The 23,645-nt window shown below is 42.7% G+C and overlaps 1 protein-coding gene across 4 annotated transcripts in view; it reads right to left on the reverse strand.

The window, feature by feature from the left end:
• The window catches only part of cntnap2a (contactin associated protein 2a), a 528,260-nt gene that overhangs the window by 216,309 nt on the left and 288,306 nt on the right, over positions 1-23,645 (reverse strand). For all 4 annotated transcript variants that reach the window (XM_070553228.1, XM_070553226.1, XM_070553227.1 and 1 more), the window contains exon 11: positions 4,456-4,618. In XM_070553228.1, the coding sequence (XP_070409329.1) occupies positions 4,456-4,618 (163 nt within the window). The remainder of the gene's footprint in view (positions 1-4,455; positions 4,619-23,645) is intronic.

Genomic DNA, 23,645 nt, shown 5'->3' on the forward strand with positions numbered 1-23,645 from the left:
AAATGCGATTGTGCTCACACAATGGGTTGCAATTGACAAGCCCTGACAAGCTCAAAAGACATTATTCTTAGCCGGCTGGGGGCACTGAACCAAATCGACTGCTCAGGGCTTTGTGTGAGAAAGAAGAAAATCTATGGCAAGATTGCAGCACATGTAGAGTGTGTAAGGTTTTATGTGCCACTGCTTGTGTTGCTGTATCTCCGTTATAGAGATATTGTGGAAAATCGCACAGACATTGCTCTGTGTGCATGCATAAAGCGGCGTTTGAGATTCTGAGTATATATTTTTCCTCCCAACATCTGAGCCTAAACAGAATCCCAGAGCGGAACGGCATTGATCAAAAGGAGGTCAGACAGGGCTATTGAACCACCTTCAAAGACATTCTGATTAGGTAGATGGTAACACTGCATCCATTCATCTTCCATGGCGGAACAAGGCCCACCTGAAGTATTGCAGTGTTAGTACACAACATTTGATGAAACAGCAGGGCACAAAGCAGCAAGCTGGAGAGGAAACTGGACTTTTTGGGTTATTCACAAGTTTGACTGTAGTTAACCTGCAGTAAACAAGTCAGCAGCACTGAAATCTTCAAAACTAAAATCCATCTATACTGAAACATAGTTTTGCAAAAGTAAATAATGCAATAAAAACGATAACATGATGCTTAGAGCTCTAAATTCAAATGAGATTATCACTTTACTGCTCTTCTAGAACATTAGCAACATGCTACAGGCTTGTTTTACTTTAATAGGTAGCAACTTTACCTCTGATCTAAAATGTAACACTTTCACAGGATTACATTTGGAAACAAAAAGTACAGAAATTTGTTAACCCTCCCACTGGAGCACCACTTCACCCCTGCCACGTGGACTTCAAGGGATAAACCATCAGTCCTGCTCGATGGTCAACTTTCCTCGCGGGGTCACCCATGAAGACAGTGGGAGGGTTAAACGTGTGGAACAGTTGTTTAATCAATGCATTTGTGGTGGTCTCAAGTAGGAACAAAATCCTCTTAAGTCGTAATCGGGGGTGGGAAAAACACTGGTGCACCATTTCCAGGAAGTAGCAGTGACCCACATCACAGCTGAGCTTCAAACAGCTGGTTTTGGACTCTTATTTCCTGATATTTGGACATCTTGCCCTGGATTGGATTACAGCAATGCAACTCTACCACTGACTTGCAACATGGATGTTTTATCTCCACAAATAACACAAGCCTGGTGGAGCTTCTGCCGTGTGGTGAAGTTGCTAATGCTAACAGTTAGCTTCCACTAGCCGAGACGTTCTCTGCTGTTTCCTGGATGCTAAACCAAAAACAGCCTTCCCCGTCTTGAGTGAAGATGGGTGAGTCCAAGAGTGCTGAGTGACAGTGTGAGGTATTGGGGCAAACAAAGCGTTTCAATCAAATCAATCAAATCAAAGAAACTTTATTAATACCAGAGGTAAATTAGTTTCAGTACACACAATTCAGAGATCAGACATACATGGGCAAGACACATGACAAGAATTGGTGACTGTGGTCATTCGCAACCCTGAGTCCCGCTACCTTAACAGAGATAAGAGGGTTACATGAGGATTGGTTAAGGTGTAGGGAAAAAAGGCACTTCAGAGCCACCCTCCTACCGGGAGGGCAGCTTTGCTCTGCAAAAAACCCCCACCTCAGACAGATTTGCAACAGACTTCAGACAACACAACATAAGTGTCCGCTAGGTGGGGTGGTGGGTTGGGACTATCCCCACTTCAGTTCCTGCAGCCACGATAAACAGCGCATGTCACCTCAGTGTGGATGGGGGAGGAGCATTGAGGGTTGGAGGGTTGCAGTGACCCTGGGACGTTTCAGCAGCCTTCCCGCAGTCCTGCCCAGGCTGGGAAAGGAGACAGAGTTGAGTTGCCATAGCGACAGCACATTCCACATATCTTCTGAGGGGGGAGTTTTCGTTGGAGCCTTGCAGGCTCAAGGGTGCCAGATTCCGATTAGAAATTGTTTTGAGGCCAGACAGATAATTTCCTCTCTGTCTTACAGTTTGTTGGTCCTCAACCTCTCAAAATCCCAATAATGGACATTAATCTATCCCAATCCGTGCCGACTCGTCCACTCTCTCCTTGATGGCATCCATCTTTTGTGCCAATGAATGAATCTCAGCCAAAGTTCAAAGCTTGCGATTCATCTCGACAATTATGTGAGTCTGAATTCACAGCAAGGTGCAATCCATCTCTGAGCTCCGGGATCAGGCCAATATTCGTTTGTTAGTTTGTTATTTGGAATTTGGTTTAGAGTTTAGCAACATACGTGGTAAGAGTGGCCCTTTCTTCTCTTTTCGTTGGACACCTGTTGGCTTTTAGTGATGTATGCTTTTTGGTGAGTACACTGGTGACGTTATCATGTCCTACTAGAACAAGTCGAGCAGTTTGACTCCCCAAAATCTTACCACCTCTCTAGCATCTTCACTGTACGACCTGCAGCAGTCCTTTACGACAACCAAAAATCACTTTGTGGCTCGGGCTTTAGTCCGTTATATCATAAGCAAGGCTAGCATTGTAAGTATTGCACTTCTGCCAGTTTTAGACATTTCCTTGCTTGAAAACTGCAGATTTTACTAAAAAATAAAGGTTCATCTCAGGGTTGGAGAGGATAAATCAGCAGTAGAATCAAATGTGTATGAGCAGGGACATATCAAAAACATGTAGCCGCATTGGCCCTCCTAATGCTACACCAATTCCAGTAGGGGAGGAGGGGATGGAGCTAGCCAAAAAAAAATCAAACATCTTTCTTGAAGGGGTAGAACTTGACATTGTTGAAGAATTCAAATATCTTGGGTTATCTTTGGACCCAACCTTAACTTTTAAAAATCACATTAAACAACAACAACAACAAAAAAAACCTGTCAATTTTAATGTACAAATTTTTAAACAAGTTAGACCTTTTTAGTCGCTCTATGCTGCAAAGTTATTTTTACATTCTATGATTTTGTCTCGCATGGAATACTGTACAACCTCCTGGTCATTTGCTGCTGGTGCAACACTCAAACTCATACAATCCCTTTTAAAAAAGCCATAAAAATCCTTGATGAAAAATCATTTAGTTTCCACCACTGCTTTATTTTAGATAAATACAGACTTCTTAATTTTAGTAACTTTGTTACCTTCAAGAATGCTTGCCAAGTTTTTAAGGTTTTACATGGACTTGCCCCTTTCCCCCTGACAGATTTTATTAAATCCCGGTCAATCAGTGGAATGTCGACCAGGGCTACAGATAGAGGAGACTGTGAGGTGCCTTACAGGCACACTGCTTTTGGCAAGACCACACTATCTGTTAAGGGGACTAAATATTGGAATAGTCTACCACTTAGTGTAAGAGACTCACAATCATACAGTTCCTTCAAATTCAAACTTAAACAATGGTTGAAGGAAAACCAAACCTGTATCCATCAGTAATTTGTCCTCACAATGGTGTGTTGTGTGTTTTTCTCTCTGTTTTTCCTAGTTTCCTAGTTTTAAATATAATACTTAACTTTCTTTTTCTGCTTTTATTACCTGCCTAGGGACTGCAGATGTAAATTAGCACTGGTGCTACAATCTGGCATATTTACTGATGCAATTTATAGTTGAAGTTCATTAATATGCACTGTCCCTATTAAATAAATAAAGAAATGAAATGACAATCAAATTTCTATATCACCTCCTCCTCTCCTTGATGACATCATGCCACGGACCCCAGCTCTAACTCTAGAGTACACCCAACCAGTGATTGATCTAAAACAGCCAGTAGTGTCTCCCTCCATCTGTCGGGTATACTGATGAATCCGATTCACAAACCTATTTTTAGCTCCACAACAAAAAGACAATCAAATTTTAAGATAGGAATTTTTTTACTGCTTCGAGAAAAAAAAATCTCCAGCTGAGCTCACAGCAAGGATCATTCCTATCCCTGGAAATCCATCCGAATGTGTTTGTCTAGTCCATGACAAGGAAATAAATTGAAATGTCAACAATTTTTAATACATGCAGCCCGTGTGCCAACATCACGACATGGTGTGTGGATCCTCCAGCCCGTGCCAAGTTCTTCTGGCCGACGAAACAGTGAACTGTGGGGCTTATTTTTTGATGCCTGATGAGATTGCAAGAGTGTTTTCTAAATTGGGAAACCTCCTCTGCGCTTTCAGTCTCAAATGGAAATAATGTTGCATTTACAGTCCACAAAGCCACCCCATAAATCCTATGCATTTATCAGTGTGACAAACACATTGAAACGAGACAAAATATAATTCATCTGAGGTTGCACAGACAACAAAGAGCTGAGTAATAAGTCTCAGGATAAGAATTCAAAGACATTACATAACAGTCTTGTTTACTTTATGTCTTGCCCATTTAAAACAATCAGATTTATGGCACCACTGTTTTCCCACTCCCCCCTTTCTGAAATCATGGGGACACATGCATCTGCAGCATTCTCACCTGTCTATTATTGCACACATGTCCAGGCTGACATTCTCAAACGCTCCCACGGTGCCCTTTTCCACCGCGTGCAGATCAGCAGGTTGGTCATCCACTAAGATCGCCTGCATGCAGCCTTGAAATGACCTCTTGGATGGAGGGAACGGCGTCTGCAGGAAGTAACCTGGAATCGACAGAAAAGTGCACAAAAAGCACAATATGACGAAACAACGTTGTGTACAGACATTCTTCATTCCTGCCAGAAAGGTGTTTGAAGGAACATAAACACACGAGTACATGGTTTCTTCTTTGAATGACAAAGTGAAATAGTGGGAAGAACACAGGGGATTATTGTGATCTACATCTTTGAACGTGTCAGGAGCAGGGGACCCGTTGTTGAGGTAAATCCATCATCTGTGAAAAACAACAACAGATAATTTTGGTTGTTTTGTTTACCACCACAAACCTTCATCATTCTTTTAGCTTTAGAGTGTTCACGAAGCCTGTTAGCATTAATGCATACGACTCCAAGAGGACACACACTTCTCACTATGCTGTATACACCACCTTTATACGATACAGGAGTCAATGGCCCATCCAGAAAGCCCTTTGGACCTTGACTGGATCAGGAACAAGGCTAGCTGTGTGCTTACTGTGTTTTATTTGTATGTGCAACATAAAACAATGTTTGACACTGAAAAGCCTGCAAATATGTGATAGCCGGTGTGAATTCTACATGTGCAAATTAATCATCTGCACTGAACTGAGTGAGAGTACAGGTGGAGACGAGAGCCCAGAATTCATCTTCCACCACAAGCACAAAGGGAAGTCATAAAACACCGGAGCTCAGTGACATCTCCATCATCGTGATGTTATGAACAGTCATAGTCTCCAGCCGACCCATCAGCCTCAAGGCCAGAGCAACGAGGCCTTATTTTAGGGGCCATATGCACTCTCTGTGTGTGTGTGTGTGTGTGTGTGTGTGTGTGTGTGTATGCAGACATGATGAATGTGTACGAGGCTGGTTGACACAAAGCTAATAAAACAGTGCAACAGTAAAGTGCTTGCGGTATTCATCCCGTCAATCACATCTTCCAAATTTTCATTTGGTCCCTAAAAAAGTCTCTCCTGTTTGCCTTGCCATCTGTCTCTTCTCCTGCCACACCTGGCTGCTGTCTCTTTTTCCAAAAGAAAGGAAACCAACAGTTAGAGAAAAGGAAGAAAAAGAGAGAGAGAGAGAGAGAGAGAGAGATGGAGGGGGAAGATGTGACCAGTGTAAACTACAGCTGGCTGGCAGCATTTTGCATCCTGCAGAAATCTTATGAATACAAAGAACGTGATCCTGAAAATTTGGCACAACGAGAAGAGCAATGCATGGACCCATGGGTGGATTTACATTGTTACAGGCCATGGCAGTAAACAGGGAGAGGCTTGTTGATCTGCTTGTTTATCCAAGCGAATACCTGAATGTTTCCCCCCTTTTATATTTTTTGCAACATTTCTAACTAAATTTTCACATCAATCCAAACAGACATAAAAAGCAATACAATATATTTCACAACTGAGCATGTTGATTTAGAAACTAATAATCCCATTGTTCAAAAGAGGTATAAACTTTTACAGTATGTGTCATGATTGGTCAAATTACTTTTATATGCCAACGACTGAGAAACATCATTTAGTTCTTTATTAAAGCAGCATTCAGATTTTTCCCTATTTTCAGGAATTTTGTATGATTTTTTTTTAAATCTGTAAAGATGATAATCTGACCATGTACTGTGATATAAAGTAAGCAACAAGTAATTTTTTTTGCTAAGCTCACCCCATCCCATAGAACCCCATGCAACTTGAATTGACCCCCACTCTTTATAAGCAATTAGCGATGTCAATCACAGAGCATGAATGCACGTTTGTGACTAATGCAGGGTTGGAGACATTTCTTATGGACAAGGCGTTGCTTTCAGTCATAACAGTTTACATAGGGGGAGAGGGTTATGGTGCAATACATCTTTCCACCTTTAGATGGTGCCCTCTGAGAAAACCCAGTTTACTGCTTTAAAGACTGACATACACTTCTGGTTGATCGGTTCAACACAGAAACGCCTCTGGTAAAATGTCATTTCCTAGCCCAGAAACATCAGTAATCCAAATACTTCTAATTCGTTGTTACATGAACCCAAATAATGCTACTACCCCCACCTTATTTGAAAGATAAATACATTTGAATGTTTCACCACTCTTTATATTTACTTTTTATCAGTCATTATTCACCACGATGGATACAAGAGAGAACTACATGCATTTGCATCAGCCTCATACAGTAATTGGTACTTTGAAGCTGCTAAACATTGGGACTGAAGGAAGGATGGTGCAAAGGCTCAGGAGAAGCAGGTTGACCAGAGATCGGAGATTGTGAGATCAATCCCATTCTGCTGCTGTGTCCTCAGGTAAGATACATCACCCTACTTGTCGATGTTGGTGGCGGTCAGAGGGGCCTCTGTCAGAATGCCTCAGGGGGCCATCATCGGCAGTGTGAACGTGTGTGTGTGAATTACGGAAAGCACTTTGAGTGCCTTGAAAAGTGCTATGAATAAACACCTGCGCATATTTTGGTAAATGCATTAACAGCTAAAATAACTGCTAAAATGGGCATAACATTATTTTGTTGTGGGTTATATGCACAAAGCAGAACTTGCTTCTGCATTCAAATCAACAACAATCCCTCATAGTCCTTCTGGCGCTCTATCACAGCCTCCCTGTTGTGCTCAGAGAGCTTCTCTTACAACACCAAAACTACATTTCCCTTGGCAGAACTCAGGCCGCAATGAATTCAGATTAACGCTTTCAAAGGAGGCAAAAAGGAAATGTGTGAAAATACTCTGATTTGAATCACAACAACCCTTTTTAGAATGAATTTCTATAGATATTTTTAGAAGAGACAAAGGACAGTTCCTAAAAACAACAGGATTCTGAAATTTCACACATTTTATTGTCCAACTGCTACAAAATGCTTCGTACTTTTTTGTCGTCGTCATCGTCATCGTCTTCCTCCGCTTATCCGTGTCAGGGTCGCGGGGGCAGCATCCCAACTAGGGAGCTCCAGACCGTCCTCTCCCCGGCCACCTCCACCAGCTCTTCCGGCAGGATCCCAAGGCGTTCCCGGACCAGATTGGAGATGTAACCTCTCCAACGTGTCCTGGGTCAACCCGGGGGCCTCCTGCCGGCAGGACATGCCCGAAACACCTCCCCAGGGAGGCGTCCAGGAGACATCCTGACCAGATGCCCAAACCACCTCAACTGACTCCTTTCGATCCGGAGGAGCAGTGGTTCTACTCCGAGTCCCTCCCGACTGTCCGAGCTCCTCACCCTATCACTAAAGCTTGGTTTATGCTTGACGCATTCACTTTCCGCTTGGTGATGCGGCTTGCGGCTGGAACACGCTTCACAACTCGCAGCGTTTATGGATCATGCGGCTTGTCTCTGCAGTGAGCCAATACTCTCCCAAACTGAACGGGGCAGCATGGAGCTCTACGGCATGCATCCATCACTACACCATAGTAGAAGTAGAAATTACTGTTTACAACATGGCATTCCAGCATTTTTAACAGTGTCCTCTTCTTTTCCGACAGTGCGAGCTATTTCTCTCCAAGAATTATTAACAACATATTGATCACGGTGATCTTTGAGAGCTGAATCATACAAATGTCTGTATTTACGAACCTCTGCCATACTAGTTCTTGCTGGTCTACCATGTTTTTCTGCGTCCGACCGTCCGTGTGGTTAGAAAATTTCCGAGGTGCGCTTTGCGGAAATTTTGGGCCATGCAGAGGTGCGGTGGAGGGGCGTGGTTGTTAAAATGACGCAAAATGACACCACTTTTCCGCGCGGAGCCGTGCGGACCTCGCGGACGCGTCAAGCATAAACCAACCTTAAGGCTGAGCCCAGCCACCCTACGGAGGAAACTCATTTCGGCCGCTTGTATCCGCGATCTTGTTCTTTCGGTCATTACCCAAAGCTCATGACCATTGTTGAGGATTGGGACGTAGATCGACCGGTAAATCGAGAGCCTGGCTTTCTGGCTCAGCTCCCTCTTCACCACGACAGATTGGCACAGCGTCCGCATCACTGCAGACGGCGAATCAATCTGCCTATCGGCCTCCCGATCCCTCCTACCCTCACTCGTGAACAAGACCCCAAGATACTTAAACTTCTCCACTTGAGGTAGGACCTCTCCCCCGACCCGGAGTTGGCAAGCCACCCTTTTCCGGTCAAGAACCATGGTCTCAGATTTGGAGGTGCTGATCCTCATCCCAGCCGCTTCACACTCGGCCGCAAACCTACCCAGCAAGAGCTGAAGGTCAGAGCTGGATGAAGCTAGGAGGACCACATCATCCGCAAAAAGCAGAGACGAGATTCTCCTGCCACCAAACTCAACACACTACACACCACGGCTGCGCCTAGAAATTCTGTCCATAAAGGTAATGAAATGAACCGGTGACAAAGGGCAGCCCTGGTGGAGTCCAACTGTCAGGTATATGCACCTATGACACCATATAACACAACACAACACAACACAACACAGGAAAGAGACACAAAGGTCAGAATTCTGTTTAAGCTCGAGGAGAATGGAATAAAGTCACACCAACCCAGCCTCCACTGGACTGATGCTTCCCTAAACCATTCTGCCTTCTGAAATCCGAGCACCCATATTTATTACAATCGGGAGTTCCCTAGTTACATGCCTGAGAGCTGATTCTGAAGGGAGGGGGGAAAGCACAGCTCTCAGTCCTGCAAAGTTTAAAACAAAGAGCATTCATAATTACACAAAGAACTTTCAGTGTCTTATCACACAATGAGTCAGCAATTGATAGGACAGCGGATCTTCTCAGGTCGTCCTTGGGCCACATTAAGCCAGGTTTTAACACTCTTAAAACTCATGAGGGAATTTTACAATACAGCAACACAAATGATAAAATCATTGAGCATTAAATATGGGAAATCAAACAATCTTTAATTGTAATAAAGGCATAAATGAAACAATCTTTAATTGTAATAAAGGCATAAAACATGATAATTAAAAACATGAACAATAGTTCTGACACCAACCCTCACCGGGAACAGGTCCGACTTACTACCGGCTATGCGGACCAAACTCACGCTCCTCTGGTAAAGGGACTGAATGGCCCTTAACAGAAAGCCACCCACCCCATACTCCTGGAGCGTCCCCCACAGGGTGCCCCTGGTCATAAGGCTTCTCCAAATCCACAAAAACATGTGGATTGGTTGAGCAAACTCCCATGTTCCCTCCATCACCCTTGCAAGGGTATAGAGCTGGTCCACAGTTCCACAGCCAGGACGAAAACCACATTGCTCCTCCTCAATGTGAGATTCAACTATCGATCAGACCCTCCTTTCCAGTACCTTGGAGTAGACCTTTATAGGGAGGCTGAGGAGTGTGATCCACCTATAGGTAGAACACACCCTCCGGTCACCCTTCTTAAAGATGGGGACCACCACCCCGGTCTGTCACTCCACTGGAACTGCCCCCGATGACCATGCAATGTTGCAGAGACGTGTCAACCATGACAACCCTACAACATCCATAGCCTTGAGATACCCAGGACAAATCTCGTCCGCCCCCGGGGCTCCGCCCCCGGGGCTCCACTGCTGCGTAGTTGTGTGACTACCTCTGCAACTTCTGCCACCGAGATTGGACAGTCCATCCCCAGGTCTCCCGGCTCTGGTTCCTCCTCGGAATGCGCAAAGGTGGGATTGAGGAGCTCCTCAAAGTATTCCTTCCACTATCCGACTATAGCCCCAGTTGACGTCAGCAGCTTCCCACCCCCACTGTAAACAGTGTGAGCGAGTTGCTGCCTTCCTCTCCAGAGGTGCCCGACAGTTTGCCAGAACCTCTTTGGAGCCGATCAATAGTCTTTCTCCATGGCCTCACCAAACTCTTCCCATGCCCGAGATTTTGCCTCGGCAACTGCCACTGCTGCACCCCGCTTGGCTATCCGGTACCTGTCTGCTGCCTCCGGAGACCCACAGACCAGCCACGCCCTGTAGGCCTCCTTTTCAGCCTGACGGCTCCCCGAACCTCTGGTGACCACCAGCGGATGCGGGGGTTTCCACCACAACTGGCACTGGCCACCTTGCGACCACAGCTAGCAACAGCCGCCTCAACAATCGCAGAGTGGAACAAGGCCCACTCGGAGTCAATGTCCCCCACTGCTCTCGGGACGCGGTCAAAGCTCTGCCGGAGGTGGGAGTTGAAGACCATCTTGACAGGTTCTTCTACCAGGCGTTCCCAGCAGACCCTCACTATCCGTTTGGGTCTACCAGGTCTACGCAGCATCTTCCCCTGCCATCTGATCCAACTCACCACCAGGTGGTGATCAGTTGACAGCTCCGCTCCTCTCTTCACTCGGGTGTCCAAAACATACGGTCACAGGTCAGATGATACGACTACAAAGTCTATCATCGACCTGCGACCTAGGCTGCCCTGGTACCAAGTGTACCAATGGGCATACTAATATTCAAACATGGTGTTCGTTATGGCCAAACTGCGGCTTGCACAGAAGTCCAATAACGAAACACCACTTGAGTTCAGATCAGGCGGGCCGTTCCTCCCAATCACACCCCTCCAGGTCAAGCTGTCATTGCCCACGTGAGCATTGAAGTCCCCCAGAAGAATAATAGAGTCCCCTGATGGAGCACTATCTAGCACTCGTCCCAGGGACTCCAAAAAGGGTGGGTACTCTCAACTGACATTTGGCACATAAGCTCAAACAACAGTCAGGACCCGTTCCCCGACCCGAAGGCGCAGGGAAGCTACCCTCTCATCCCTCAGGGTAAACCCCAACACACAGAGAGTCTTGGGGCTAACAAAACGCCAACCCCAGCCCTCCGCCTCTCACCCCGAGCAACTCCAGCAAAGGAGACTGTCCACCCCCTCTCAAGGACTTGGGTTCCAGAGCCAATGCTATGTGTAGAGTTGAGTCCGACTATATCTAGCCGGTACCGCTTAACCTCTGCCACAAGCTCCTGCTCCTTCCCCGCCAGCGAGGTGACGTTCCATGTCCCAAAAACCAGTTTCCTTGTCCGGGGATCGGACCGCCAAGGCTCTCGCCTCAGTCTGCCACCCAATCCACACTGCACCGGACCCCTCATGTTCATCCTGCGGGTGGTGGGTCCACAGGTGGATGAGCCCATGTATCCGGTATGGGCTGGGCCCGGCTGGGCCCCATGGGCGAAAGTCCGGCCACCAGGCGCTTGCTCACGGGCCCCAACCCCAGGCCTGGCTCCAGGGTGAGACCCCGGTAACCCTCCGGGCCGGGTACTCCGACTCTTTGAATTTACATCCATGAAAGATCCTATGAACCGTTCTTTGTCTCACCCTTCACCTAAGACCAATTTGTCATGGGAGACCCTACCAGGGGCACAAAGTGCCCCAGACAACATAGCTCCTAGGATCATCAGGGCACTCAAAACTCCTCCACCACGACAAGGTGACGGTTCGCACTTTTTCACTGAACAGTAAAAAGTCTCAAGATGAAAAGAGTTTTATACAGACACATTGAAAATAAAATCCAATGTATTCATTTTACATCAGCTATTTTATGCCATTTTAAACAAGACATTTAGAAAATATTTAGAGTGGATAGGGATGTTTTTATTTGCATATTGAATCAGAAATGCTCACCGTGTGTACAAATCAACGGATATTAATCAAACCGAAATCAACAAAAAAGGGAAAATGCTGAATAAAATAATTTATAAATAAAATAAGTTCAAAATCAGCTAAGTAAACAATTCTAAAGTTCATAAATTCTAAGGAAAAAAACAGTGGGAAAAGAAATGAACAAAAAAAATAAAATTAAGTGCACTATTTATATATCATTTTTTTGAATTTGGGTATTTTCAGTCCTTCAATTCTTGAGATATTTAATTTGTGGATGTTATGCGAATTTTCTTACTAATTTCTCCGAGCATAACTTCAGGAGTAAGAAACTACTTGCCGTAAAATAAGCTTTGGATTCAAGAGGCTGCTCCTAAAAATGCTCAAAGGAGAGTGAAGCAGAGAGGATGGGGCAGCAAGCCAAAGCGTTGGAGTAACTTTGATTAATCGGGAACAAATAAGGCAACAACATATGATAAATATGTGGTGATGTTGTCTGAGAAAAAAATCTGAATTTATGCTTTAAGTTAAAGAGACAATGTGTAATTTTTACCATTCGTTTCTGGAAATATCCATCAAAATGTTGTTGAAAATGAATTAAATGATGCCCAGTTGTTGAAAAATATTGGCGGCTTTGTAACATATAACCATCTAATCTGGTCTAAAATACGTGGGATCAGGTCTAAGCCATATTAGATGCCATGTTTTCTTCTACGGGTGCCCATGGGGACAAAATGCATTTACTGATTTGTAACAAACAATTCCAAAACTTTCATCATTCTTAAATGTAGCCGTTTTACACATTTACCTCTTCATTTGTTGCCAGTGATGAAAGGGAGTCTGATGTGCTTGTTATTTTGCAAAGGTTTGCACTCCCCAGGGCTTTTTGACTCTAATGGGCATCCCTTGGTGAGGTCTTACTCCAACAAAACATGCTGCTTGCTTGCAATGATTTAAGTTTCTGCTGAACCTTATTGCCAGGAAAAATACACACCGTCACTTTAAGGTGAGTATAAGAGCATAAACGTCATAAATAAAACACGAGAAGGCCAGTCACATAATTATTTTGGAAAAATGTATTTCCATTGCAGAGACACTACTTCTACCTTTATATTAATAATTTCTTCAGGTCAACCATCGGCATACATATATATGGACAATGGGTTTCCATAGACTCCAATAATACATTTTTGAGTTAAAATGGGAGGTGGCCACCACCGCTATTTTGACCGTGTCACAGGTTCCGTCAAGCCCAGACAACTCCACAAACGGGAAGAGAGGTGGAGCTGAGGGTGGGGCTGTAAGGCTGGGATCAAATGACGACACCCGGTTGAACTGAAGCTAACGTAGCTACAAACTAACCTGAAGCTAACCCAAAGCTAACGCAGAGGTGGGAGCTAAGCTAATGGAGGTAGCTACTTAGCTAGAACCAGAGCTAACTCTGTGGAACACCAGCGACCTGAAGCTCACACAAAGTTTGCGTGGAGGTTTGCAGCGTTTTTTCATGAAAACGATATTTCTGTGACTAAGAAAGTATTAAATCGGTAATTTTTTAAGTTATTTCCTTTATTTTTTTTAGTAAGTTTATGTTATTTCCTTAATGAAAATATATATTTGCTTTGAGCAAGTTTTCAATATTTTTAACGTACCTTATTTTCTGGACTATAAGTCACTCCGGAGCATAAGTCGCACCAGCCATAAAATGTATAATGAAGAAGAAAAAACATATATAAGTTGCACTGACTGGACTATAGAGCTCCGGGAGTTACAGCTTATCTGTGCAATAACATATCAAAATGATTTTAGTTTTAAGATAGTTTTTGTTTTTCTTCAATGTAACATCAATGTATCAAGAAATATGTCATCAAATATAAACCAGAAAACTGAGAAGGTTGCATATGCATTTTGTATGTTGTAACTTTTACTCTGAACTTTATCAAGTGCTCACTTTGTTCTCTTAGTTCTACAGTAAATACATAAATGTTAGAATATCACCTTAGGTCCTGTTCATGCAGACTCTTTGAACCTTCTAGTTTTTTTTCTATTTAGAACTTTTAGATTATCTGACTTAATGCTCTTTTGTCACATCTCATGTGCTTTCTCAGAAAGTATTCATCACCATGGTGCAACACAAAGCTTATAAAACACATGATATCAAACTGTAAAGGTCAAAAAAACACTTTGTTTTAGACCTTTTCTCAGGCAGGGAATGTATATGTTCCTGCATCTGAGGAGCAGTAGAGCTACACATTCACTTCTAATATAGTGCCATTCAGCCATGCTTTATAAACATTTAGAGGGAATAATTACAACAAAGAACATGCACTCATGATGCCGATTCCCATTTTCTTTTTTTCTTTTTCTAACTGATTGAAAAAAGAAAGAATGGCAGATAAAAATCTTATTTGTCTTATGTAACCACCTGACCTTCAGCTCTTGCTGGGTAGGTTCGCGGCCGAATGTGAAGCGGCTGGGATGAGGATCAGCACCTCCAAATCTGAGACCATGGTTCTCGACCGGAAAAGGGTGGCTTGCCACCTCCGGGTCGGGGGAGAGGTCCTACCTCAAGTGGAGGAGTTTAAGTATCTCGGGGTCTTGTTCACGAGTGAGGGTAGGAGGGATCGGGAGATCGACAGGCGGATTGGTTCGGCGTCTGCAGTGATGCGGATGCTGAGCCGATCTGTCGTGGTGAAGAGGGAGCTGAGCCAGAAAGCCAGGCTCTCGATTTACCGGTCGATCTACGTCCCAATCCTCACCTATGGTCATGAGCTTTGGGTAATGACCGAAAGAACGAGATCGCGGATACAAGCGGCCGAAATGAGTTTCCTCCGTAGGGTGGCCGGGCTCAGCCTTAGAGATAGGGTGAGGAGCTCGGACATTCGGGAGGGACTCGGAGTAGAACCGCTGCTCCTCCGGATCGAAAGGAGCCAGTTGAGGTGGTTTGGGCATCTGGTCAGGATGCCTCCTGGACGCCTCCCTGGGGAGGTGTTTCGGGCATGTCCTGCCGGCAGAAGGCCCCCGGGTCGACCCAGGACACGTTGGAGAAGTTACATCTCCAATCTGGTCCGGGAACGCCTTGGGGTCCTGCCGGAGGAGCTGGTGGACAAGGCCGGGGAGAGGACGGCCTGGAGCTCCCTAGTTGGGATGCTGCCCCCGCGACCCGGACCCGGATAAGCGGAGGAAGACGAGACGAGACGAGACGTAACCACCTGTCCCAGGAGCTGGTACCTAACTCCAGTTCATCACAGGGACACATGAAGTAACCGGCATGACAGGCATCCATTCACACACACCTAGTGACAGTTTAGCAATGCCTGTTAACCAAACTTGTATGTTTTTGGCTTATAGGAGGAACTTGGCGTATGGAGGAAATGGACCCATGCATGTGGAGAATGTACAAGCTCTACACAAAAAGACTGCAGCTAGGTGCAATGCAAAAGTGCCACCATGCAGCTGACAAACCTAAATTACTGGGAAAATAAAACATTTTCATGCCGTCCTACTAAGTCATTGGGGCTTGTTTTCTTAACTATTTTATAAGCGTTCCCACCATAATATTAGATGACAAAACTGAGTATAAGAAACCAGGGAAAGCCATAAAACCTGGAAATAAGTTTTTCATGAATGTTTGTAAGATTTACTGAGTCTTGCAAATTTGCAACAGTTTATAAATTATGAATGTCGCCTGTGGGGGTGTCTAGTTTTGCAGTAAATGCAAGGAAATGGTATCCTGGCAAGCCCCCTATATATGTAATTAGTCTGGCCACAGCTGATAGATTGAGCTCAGTCGTTGGATAGAATCTACAGTTGTCTTCCAAACTCTCTGCACACATTACTGAACAGCGCTAGGACCACTCAGAGCCATGAACAACACGACATATTCATCACTACATAAATCAGTTAATAGGGCAGTCTACCATACACTGAAGAAGAAGAAGCAAATACGCCCTCTTTTGAAATGAATGACTCAAGTACCTCTGTCTGCTCATGTCTCTAAGAAAAGCTCAAGTTTAAATCATCCAAACTTTATGTCAAAGTTATTTCAAACAAGTGGCGTTCCTGAGCTGCCACCATCTTTGTAGTTTTTCCTCATAACAGCTCTAGTGCAGAGCCTGCCCAATGTCTCTTTACAAACACTGAGCACTGTGAATGGCTAGACACAAAACTGTTCGGCCCAGTGGTAGACCTGCTGAGGCTACAATGGAGCATGGATAGACTGACCTGCAGAGCAAAACCTTTTGCTACTGCTACAGTTTGTCTAGATTTCTAGGTTAAATAAATGGCTGGTTTTAGGAACAAAGACATAATCAGTTTGCTATTTATTGAAGCATCCACCCACCCCTTTGTTTTTTTATATCAGCATCTTCTCAGTCAGAGTTGCTGGGAGTTGGTGCCTATTTCTAGAGTTTACCTAGACTTTAACCTGGACAGGTGGGTGGTGCTTCAAAGAGTCAGGAAAAAGACACAAAACCAGCTTAAACTATCTCCTGTGATCCTTACCAACTGTCGGGTGATAATTTAAAGGCACACTTGGGAGTTTTGCTTGCTTTTAGCACCCCTTAGTGTCCATTGCTTTTTCTTTGTGGTTAAATAGAAAATGAAACTTATCTCGCTGTGCATTTGTCTTTTTAACATCTTAATTCAACTGCTTAAATGTCTCCTCCGCCTTTATTAGTTTGTTTTTACATGAGCAGTTCCACTTTACTAAGTCCAAAATGGAGCGCTAGGTAACTCTGAAGTTGCAAGTGTGGTATTCTGGCCACAGAGGGCGGTAGGGGTCTGAATCACTTTTCTTCAACCCCGTGTAAAGGGTCATTTTAGCACATACTGGCTCAAGAAAATTATTTAAAATTGTGAAAAAGTTGCAAAGTATCCCTTTAACTCTGTTCTCAGGCAATAAGTAGTTTTAAAAATAGGCAAAAGATATATATATATATATATATATATATATATATATATATATATATAGATAGATATCTATCTATCTATCTATCTATCTATCATCTATCTATCTATCTATCTATCTATCTATCTATCTATCTATCTATCTATCTATCTATCTATATCTATATCTATCTATATCTATCTATCTATCTATCTATCTATCTATCTATATATATATATATATATATATATATATATATATATATATATATATATACATACATATATACACACACATCTTTACTAGAGGAGCAAAACCTTGACAAATCTGCCTCACAAGTTTTCTTTCATTCTACGATTTATTCCATGGTCTATCATCAACAACTATTTCCAGTAAAGAGACAGATGGCTACCAGCATGACTGAATCTACATAATTTACTCAGAGCAATTATCTCAGGTCTTGTCATGTGTATAAAAGAACATGGTCTATTCATGACACTGCAACGTCAGTGCTAATTGTGGCACACTGAAAGAACCATCTCACAGAAAGTGCTGATGAAATGCCGTTTGGGGGCTGCAGGACAGCTTAATTTGCGGTGCCTCTTTGACTCATCAAGTTGGGTGATCAGAGAGAATAAATGAGGGCAAGCCGAAGGCTAAACTATCTTTTATACACTCATGTTTTTCGTCCTTTTGTTCTAAAATGTTAATTAGCCTCAGATAAGTGTTTCTAATACTCCCAATATGCTCTTTCAAGGTGCATGTGAGTGTGTGTGTTTCATGACATTCATGACACATTTAGTTCAGAACAGCGGTGTCCAACCCTCGTCCTCTAGAGCCACTATCCAGCATGTTTTAGTTGTTTTCTTTCTCCAAAACAACCTGATTCAATGGTTGATTTGCCTGTTCAGCATGTTATCAAGCCCAGCGGAAGCCTGTTAATCACCCACTGATTAAAATCAGGTGTTAAGAAGCAGAGAAACCTTTAAATTATGCAAGATGGTTGCCCTCGAAAACCAGGATTCGACACCATTGACTTAACAGGAACAAATACTTAAACGAACCCACATAAGAACAGGTTTAGACAGATCGAGGACAGATTTATTAAGTTATGTTAACAAGGCTTAAGTTACTAAAAATACAGAAGCCATTAAACTTGCACAATGCTGGCAATCAGTAGAGTGAAATTTATACACAAAATTGTAAAGAAATAAAGAAAATTTAAAGCCATTCAATGGAATCTAGTCTCACCTACACACATTCCACTGTTCTTTACATAGATTTAAATGGTCATCTGCTGTGGACATTAGTAACCCCAAAATTCCACTATCTCCGCTCGGCTCCGGCACAAACTCCGCAGCAAAAACGGTCCCGTTGTAGTCAATCAGAGCTGTTCCACTACTGCGGACGTGCGGCGCAGTGCGCCGCCCTCCGTTCCGCCATCCGGCAAAAATAGGATCGATTCTATTTTTGCCGAACGCCGGAGCACCTCCGCAGTCAATGGACAGAAATCACAACCACCCAACAGGAAAGGGAGCAAACACAACTTCCATTATTTCACAATAAATCGATAAATAAAAAGCGTTTTTTGTTTCATATGCACAGGTTTAACAACTTTTAATAACTATCAATGGCGGTTGAACTTTAAATGCACAAAAATAAGCCATAAATACAGTTTCCACTATCAAAGTAGTCACCCTTTGTTGATCCAAACACTGCTGATCTCTCAACACAAATAGGCAGATTAAACAGTTCATTTCGATGCTTCTCCCACACAACGGGTGTTTGGATTTAACTTCCGCATTTATTGCTCGGACAGTATCGCAAGATCTCGAAAATCCCACGCATGCCTATTTCACACCTCAGGTCTCTGCACCGGAGCAGAGCCATTGTAGAGCGAGTATAGTATAATTTGAGTTCGGAAGCGAGCGGCAGCGGAGCGGAGTGGAATTTTGGGGTAAGAGTCACCATCTGTAACACTTCCAGCTCATATTGACAGGAAGAATGTTTCCCACTCTGGTGTGTTCCCCCTTACAGGGTGCCAAAGTTGAGTGAAAGGACAACCCGGCGCGGCTACACTGGCCCGGCCCAAAGCTGAACCCGGCGCGGTTCCACCGGTCCGGCCTGGCCCAACGCCGAACCTGGCACAGCTACACCAGCCCGGCCCAATTCCGAACCCGTCGTGGCTACACCAGCCCGGCCCAATACCAAACCCGGCGCGGTTTCAACTACCTGGCCCAACGCCGAACCCGGCGCGGTTCCACCGGCCCAACGCTGAACCCGGCGAAGTTCCACCAGAGCTACTAAAGGCTCTACTGTGCCTGGAAACAGCGTTGTCGTCAGGTGGATTCTACGGTCGGTGACGAGTAGATACAACGATCGGAGAAGGGCCTGGAAACAACAGTGGAGGCGTGTGGATCGGCCGGCTCGTGAACACGAAGCAGCACAGTAGCAACTATAAGTAAAAATGCCACCTAAAAACAAAGAAGAAATAGAGGAGATAAAGAAAGCATTAGACTTCATGTCAGAAGAGCTATCTACAGTTGCTAAGCAGCAAAAGATGATCGTGGATCTCGTAGGAGAAATTAAAGAGCTTAAACATCTAAATGAGGAGAAAGACAGGAGGATTATAAGTCTGGAAGGCCGTATAACAGAACTCGAGCAGTACACCCGCATGAATGATGTCATCATCAGCGGATTGGAGATCAAGCCCTGGTTTTACGCCAGCGCAGTTACACAGCAGGAAGGCGAGGTGCACACTGACATGGACATGAACTCTCTGGAGAACCAGGTGATGACCTTCCTTACTAATAAAGGAATAGCTATATCTAACACAGACATTGAAGCTTGCCATCCATTGCCCCGTAATAAGCCATGGATGACAAAGGGGCTACAAAATGCCTGTAAAAAGAAGAATACACTATAAAAACTATTCATGAAAACAAGAACAAAAGAGGAAGAAAACAGATACAAATCATATAAAAACAAACAAACAACTATAATTAGAACTAGTGAAAAGGAATATTATGACAGATTACTACAACTGAACAAAAATAATACCCAAGGAACATGAAAAATATAAAAAAATATTATTAATAATGATAGCAAGTGACAAGTGAAAATGGAATTCCTATAAATGAACATGGAGAAATTGCTAACGCCCTAAAGGATTATTTTGTAAATATCGGGACCAATCTAGCTAATGAGATAGGAAAACCCATGGGTGAAACTGATGTCACTAAACACATAACTGCTAATATAAATACCATGTTTATTAAGGACACTGAGGAAAAAGAAGTCATTTCCACAGTAAAAAAAAAAGTAAAGACAACAGATCAAAAGACTCTGAGGGTTTTGGCATGTCGTTAATAAAAGTATAATAGAATGTATTGCAAAACCGTTTGCATTCATTTGTAATCAATCATTTAAAACAGGTATTTTCCCCAGTAAAATGAAAGTTGTGAAAGTTATACCAATATTTAAATCAGGTGATAAAAAACAGTCATCCAACTACAGGCCAATCTCTCTATTGTCTCAGTTCTCCAAAATAACAGAGAAAATATTGTATTTGTGAGCAGATTGGATGATTTCAATTAAAAAAATAATTTACTAAGTGAGCATCAGTATGGATTCAGAACAAAAAGATCAACGGCAAGGGCAACAATTAGCATGGTAGAGGAAATAACTAAAGTGATTGATTATAAAAATAATACAATAGGAATTTATTTAAATGTTGAGAAAGCCTTTGATACAATAGATCACAATATCCTGATAACCAAATTATATAAATATGGCGTAAGAGGAACAGCATATAACTGGTTAAAAAGCTACTTAACAGGAAGAAAACAATTCACAGAAATCCAAAATGTAAAATCACCAACAAAACAAGTGTACTGTGGGGTACCTCAAGGTTCAGTGTTAGGACCCAAGTTATTCACACTTAACATAAATGACATCAATAAAGTAACCAATCAATTGAACTACATTCTCTTTGCAGATGATACCAATATGTATATCCCAGGGAAAGACATAGAACAACTATTGAATATGGTTGGAAGTGAGCTAAAAATACTAAAGACCTGGTTTGACAGTAACAAATTAACATTAAATCTAAGTAAAACTAAATACATTATATTTGGAAAACAAAAACAAAACAATCTTCCTAAATTAATAATAAATGGGGTAGAAATAGAAAGAGTAAGTGAAATTAAATTCTTGGGTGTCACATTACACCAAAGGCTGAGCTGGAAGCCGCACATAGAAAATGTTAAAACTAAGATGTCTACAATTATTGCAGTCTTAAATAAATCTAAACATATTCTAAATGGAAAATCATTATTACTCTTATACCAATCATTAGTTCTTCCTCATATGAAGTACTGTCTGGAGTTCTGAGGAAACACAAATCTCACATAAAACCCATAGTTTTACTACAGAAAAGAGCAATAAGAGTAATTATCAACTCTGATTACCATGCACCAACCTGTCACCCTGTTTATAAAACTACAAATACTTAAATTTACAGACCTGGTCAAACTACGAACAGCACAAGTACTCTATAAAGTACAAAATAAAATATTTCCAGATTGAATTTAGAAGCTCTTCCAGGTCAAAGAAACTCAGTGTGAACTAAGGGGAGAAGGACAATTTGTCAGAGAAAGTAAGAACAAATGTTAGAAGTCGGAGTTGCACAACAGTAGGAGTCAAATTATGGAATAACTTGGACACTGGAATCAGGGCATGTAACACTGTTAAATCATTTAAAAAAATGTACGTTAAGAAGATGATGTCAATGTCATACTACCATAATGACCATATGTGAGCTAGTGTATCTGATAGATGTGAATGAAAATGTAATGTCATTGCACAAGTTATAGTATTTAAATCTCTGTTTTGATCATTATACATTGACTTATTAAGATTACTGGGAGTTTTGTATAGTTCTGTCTTTAGTTCTGGGTATTTTTCCTCTTGCTGAATTATGGTTGTTGTTGCTCAATAAATGTCAGTTATTATTATCATATTTATAATTTTTATCTCACTCATTTTTATTATTACATTACTTTAATCTTATTATTGTCATTTCTTTTCTTTTTCTTTTTTTTTGGAGAAGTAACGTGATGACTCTGGTGATTCCTCAGTTCTTGAGAAAGCTTCAGACCGGCCATCTGAAGCAAAACCCTCTTTAACCATCAAAGCTTTTGACACGTCTTCAAAACCTTTTTGCACCTGCAAAGCTGATAAAGCAAACAGTTCCTGCAGAACGAGTTGATATTGTTCCGACTCCTTTAAGAGTCCCAGACGCGCGGTTCCATCCATCTGTCGTGACCCGAGACATCTCTGGACTAAAGAGTCAGTGTCATGGTATTCTACAGCCCTTCGGTGCCAGAGGTCAGCCGACCTCTCTGACCTTCGGATCCACCAAGAGGGTCTCCGAAAACGGGTGAAGTAGACACAGAGATAGCATCTGATGTGCGTTTGATAATAATGAACTTCATAGCTAGTATCACAGCTTATTGGTCAAAAGTAGAGGTAATATATACATATAGCTCTGAAAGCACTCAATTTACCGAACCCTACACATCGCTACAGGCAGAACTGTCTGTGGTGGGCCACCCCAAAGTTTTCTCTGGCCCCATCTGACCACCCCTGAGAAAATTATCTGGTGGAACCACAGTCAGGGCACAGCTTGTTTATGTTTTTACAACAGTGGCAGAATGTGACGAATCAAAACAACAAAGATGGCGGTGGCTCAAGAACGGTGCATGTTTGAACAGCTTTGGCATCACACCATGTTGACCAATTTTCATTACAATGAGTCCTTGTTCAATGGTCTGATTGGTCCTAGGTCCTAGCGCTGTCCGCCCCAACAACTTACCTCTGTCTATGGATCATGGCCAGACTATAAAGGGCGGCTTGCCAGGCTACCTTTTCCACTGAAACCCACTTTTTCATATAACAATGTGAGACAGTTTGTCATTCATTCATTACAGGTAAACACATTTGTGGAAATATCTTCCTAAAACTTCCCTCTAGACTGTTTTTCTGTAGCCTAAACATCACTTTGTAGTTCTGTACATAGTAATGATCAACAGTTTTGTATCCCCTGCAGCCTCCAGGCTTGTGTTTACCACCAAGCTCCCAGCTCTTCAGCATTTATTATGCCATGTAAAATTAACAAGTAGAACCCAGTCACAGCTGCTGATGATTCAGCCCACATGATACCTCTGTCTGCAGGGGGAAAATTTAACTGGAATAATTCAAACTAAGTTGATATTTCTCCAAAATTCAACAATGTTTTATGTGTGAGTGAATATTTGTCACTTTCAGTCTTGTACTATTTCCATAATAAACAAGAAATTCATATATATTAAATATACTACGGGTTCCAATCTCTCTAGAGTAAAACTGAGTCACTTTTCAGTCTCACTGTTTAATCCATCTTTCTTCTCTGCCCTCCTTGAAAGAGTCAAGCCATTACAAAGATCCTCTCTTCCCAGGCTGTATTGATGTACAGCTCTCCTTTCTAAAATCAACAATCCGATCAAAACGGTGGCTGGAGAGGAGGGAAGAGGAAATAGAAGAGGGTAGACTGGAGAAGGCAGACGAATGGAGAGAGATACTAGACCCCACCTTAAAAATGGATAG

This window comes from Nothobranchius furzeri, chromosome 7 (assembly GCF_043380555.1).
Source record: "Nothobranchius furzeri strain GRZ-AD chromosome 7, NfurGRZ-RIMD1, whole genome shotgun sequence".
Taxonomy (NCBI): Eukaryota; Metazoa; Chordata; class Actinopteri; order Cyprinodontiformes; family Nothobranchiidae; genus Nothobranchius; species Nothobranchius furzeri.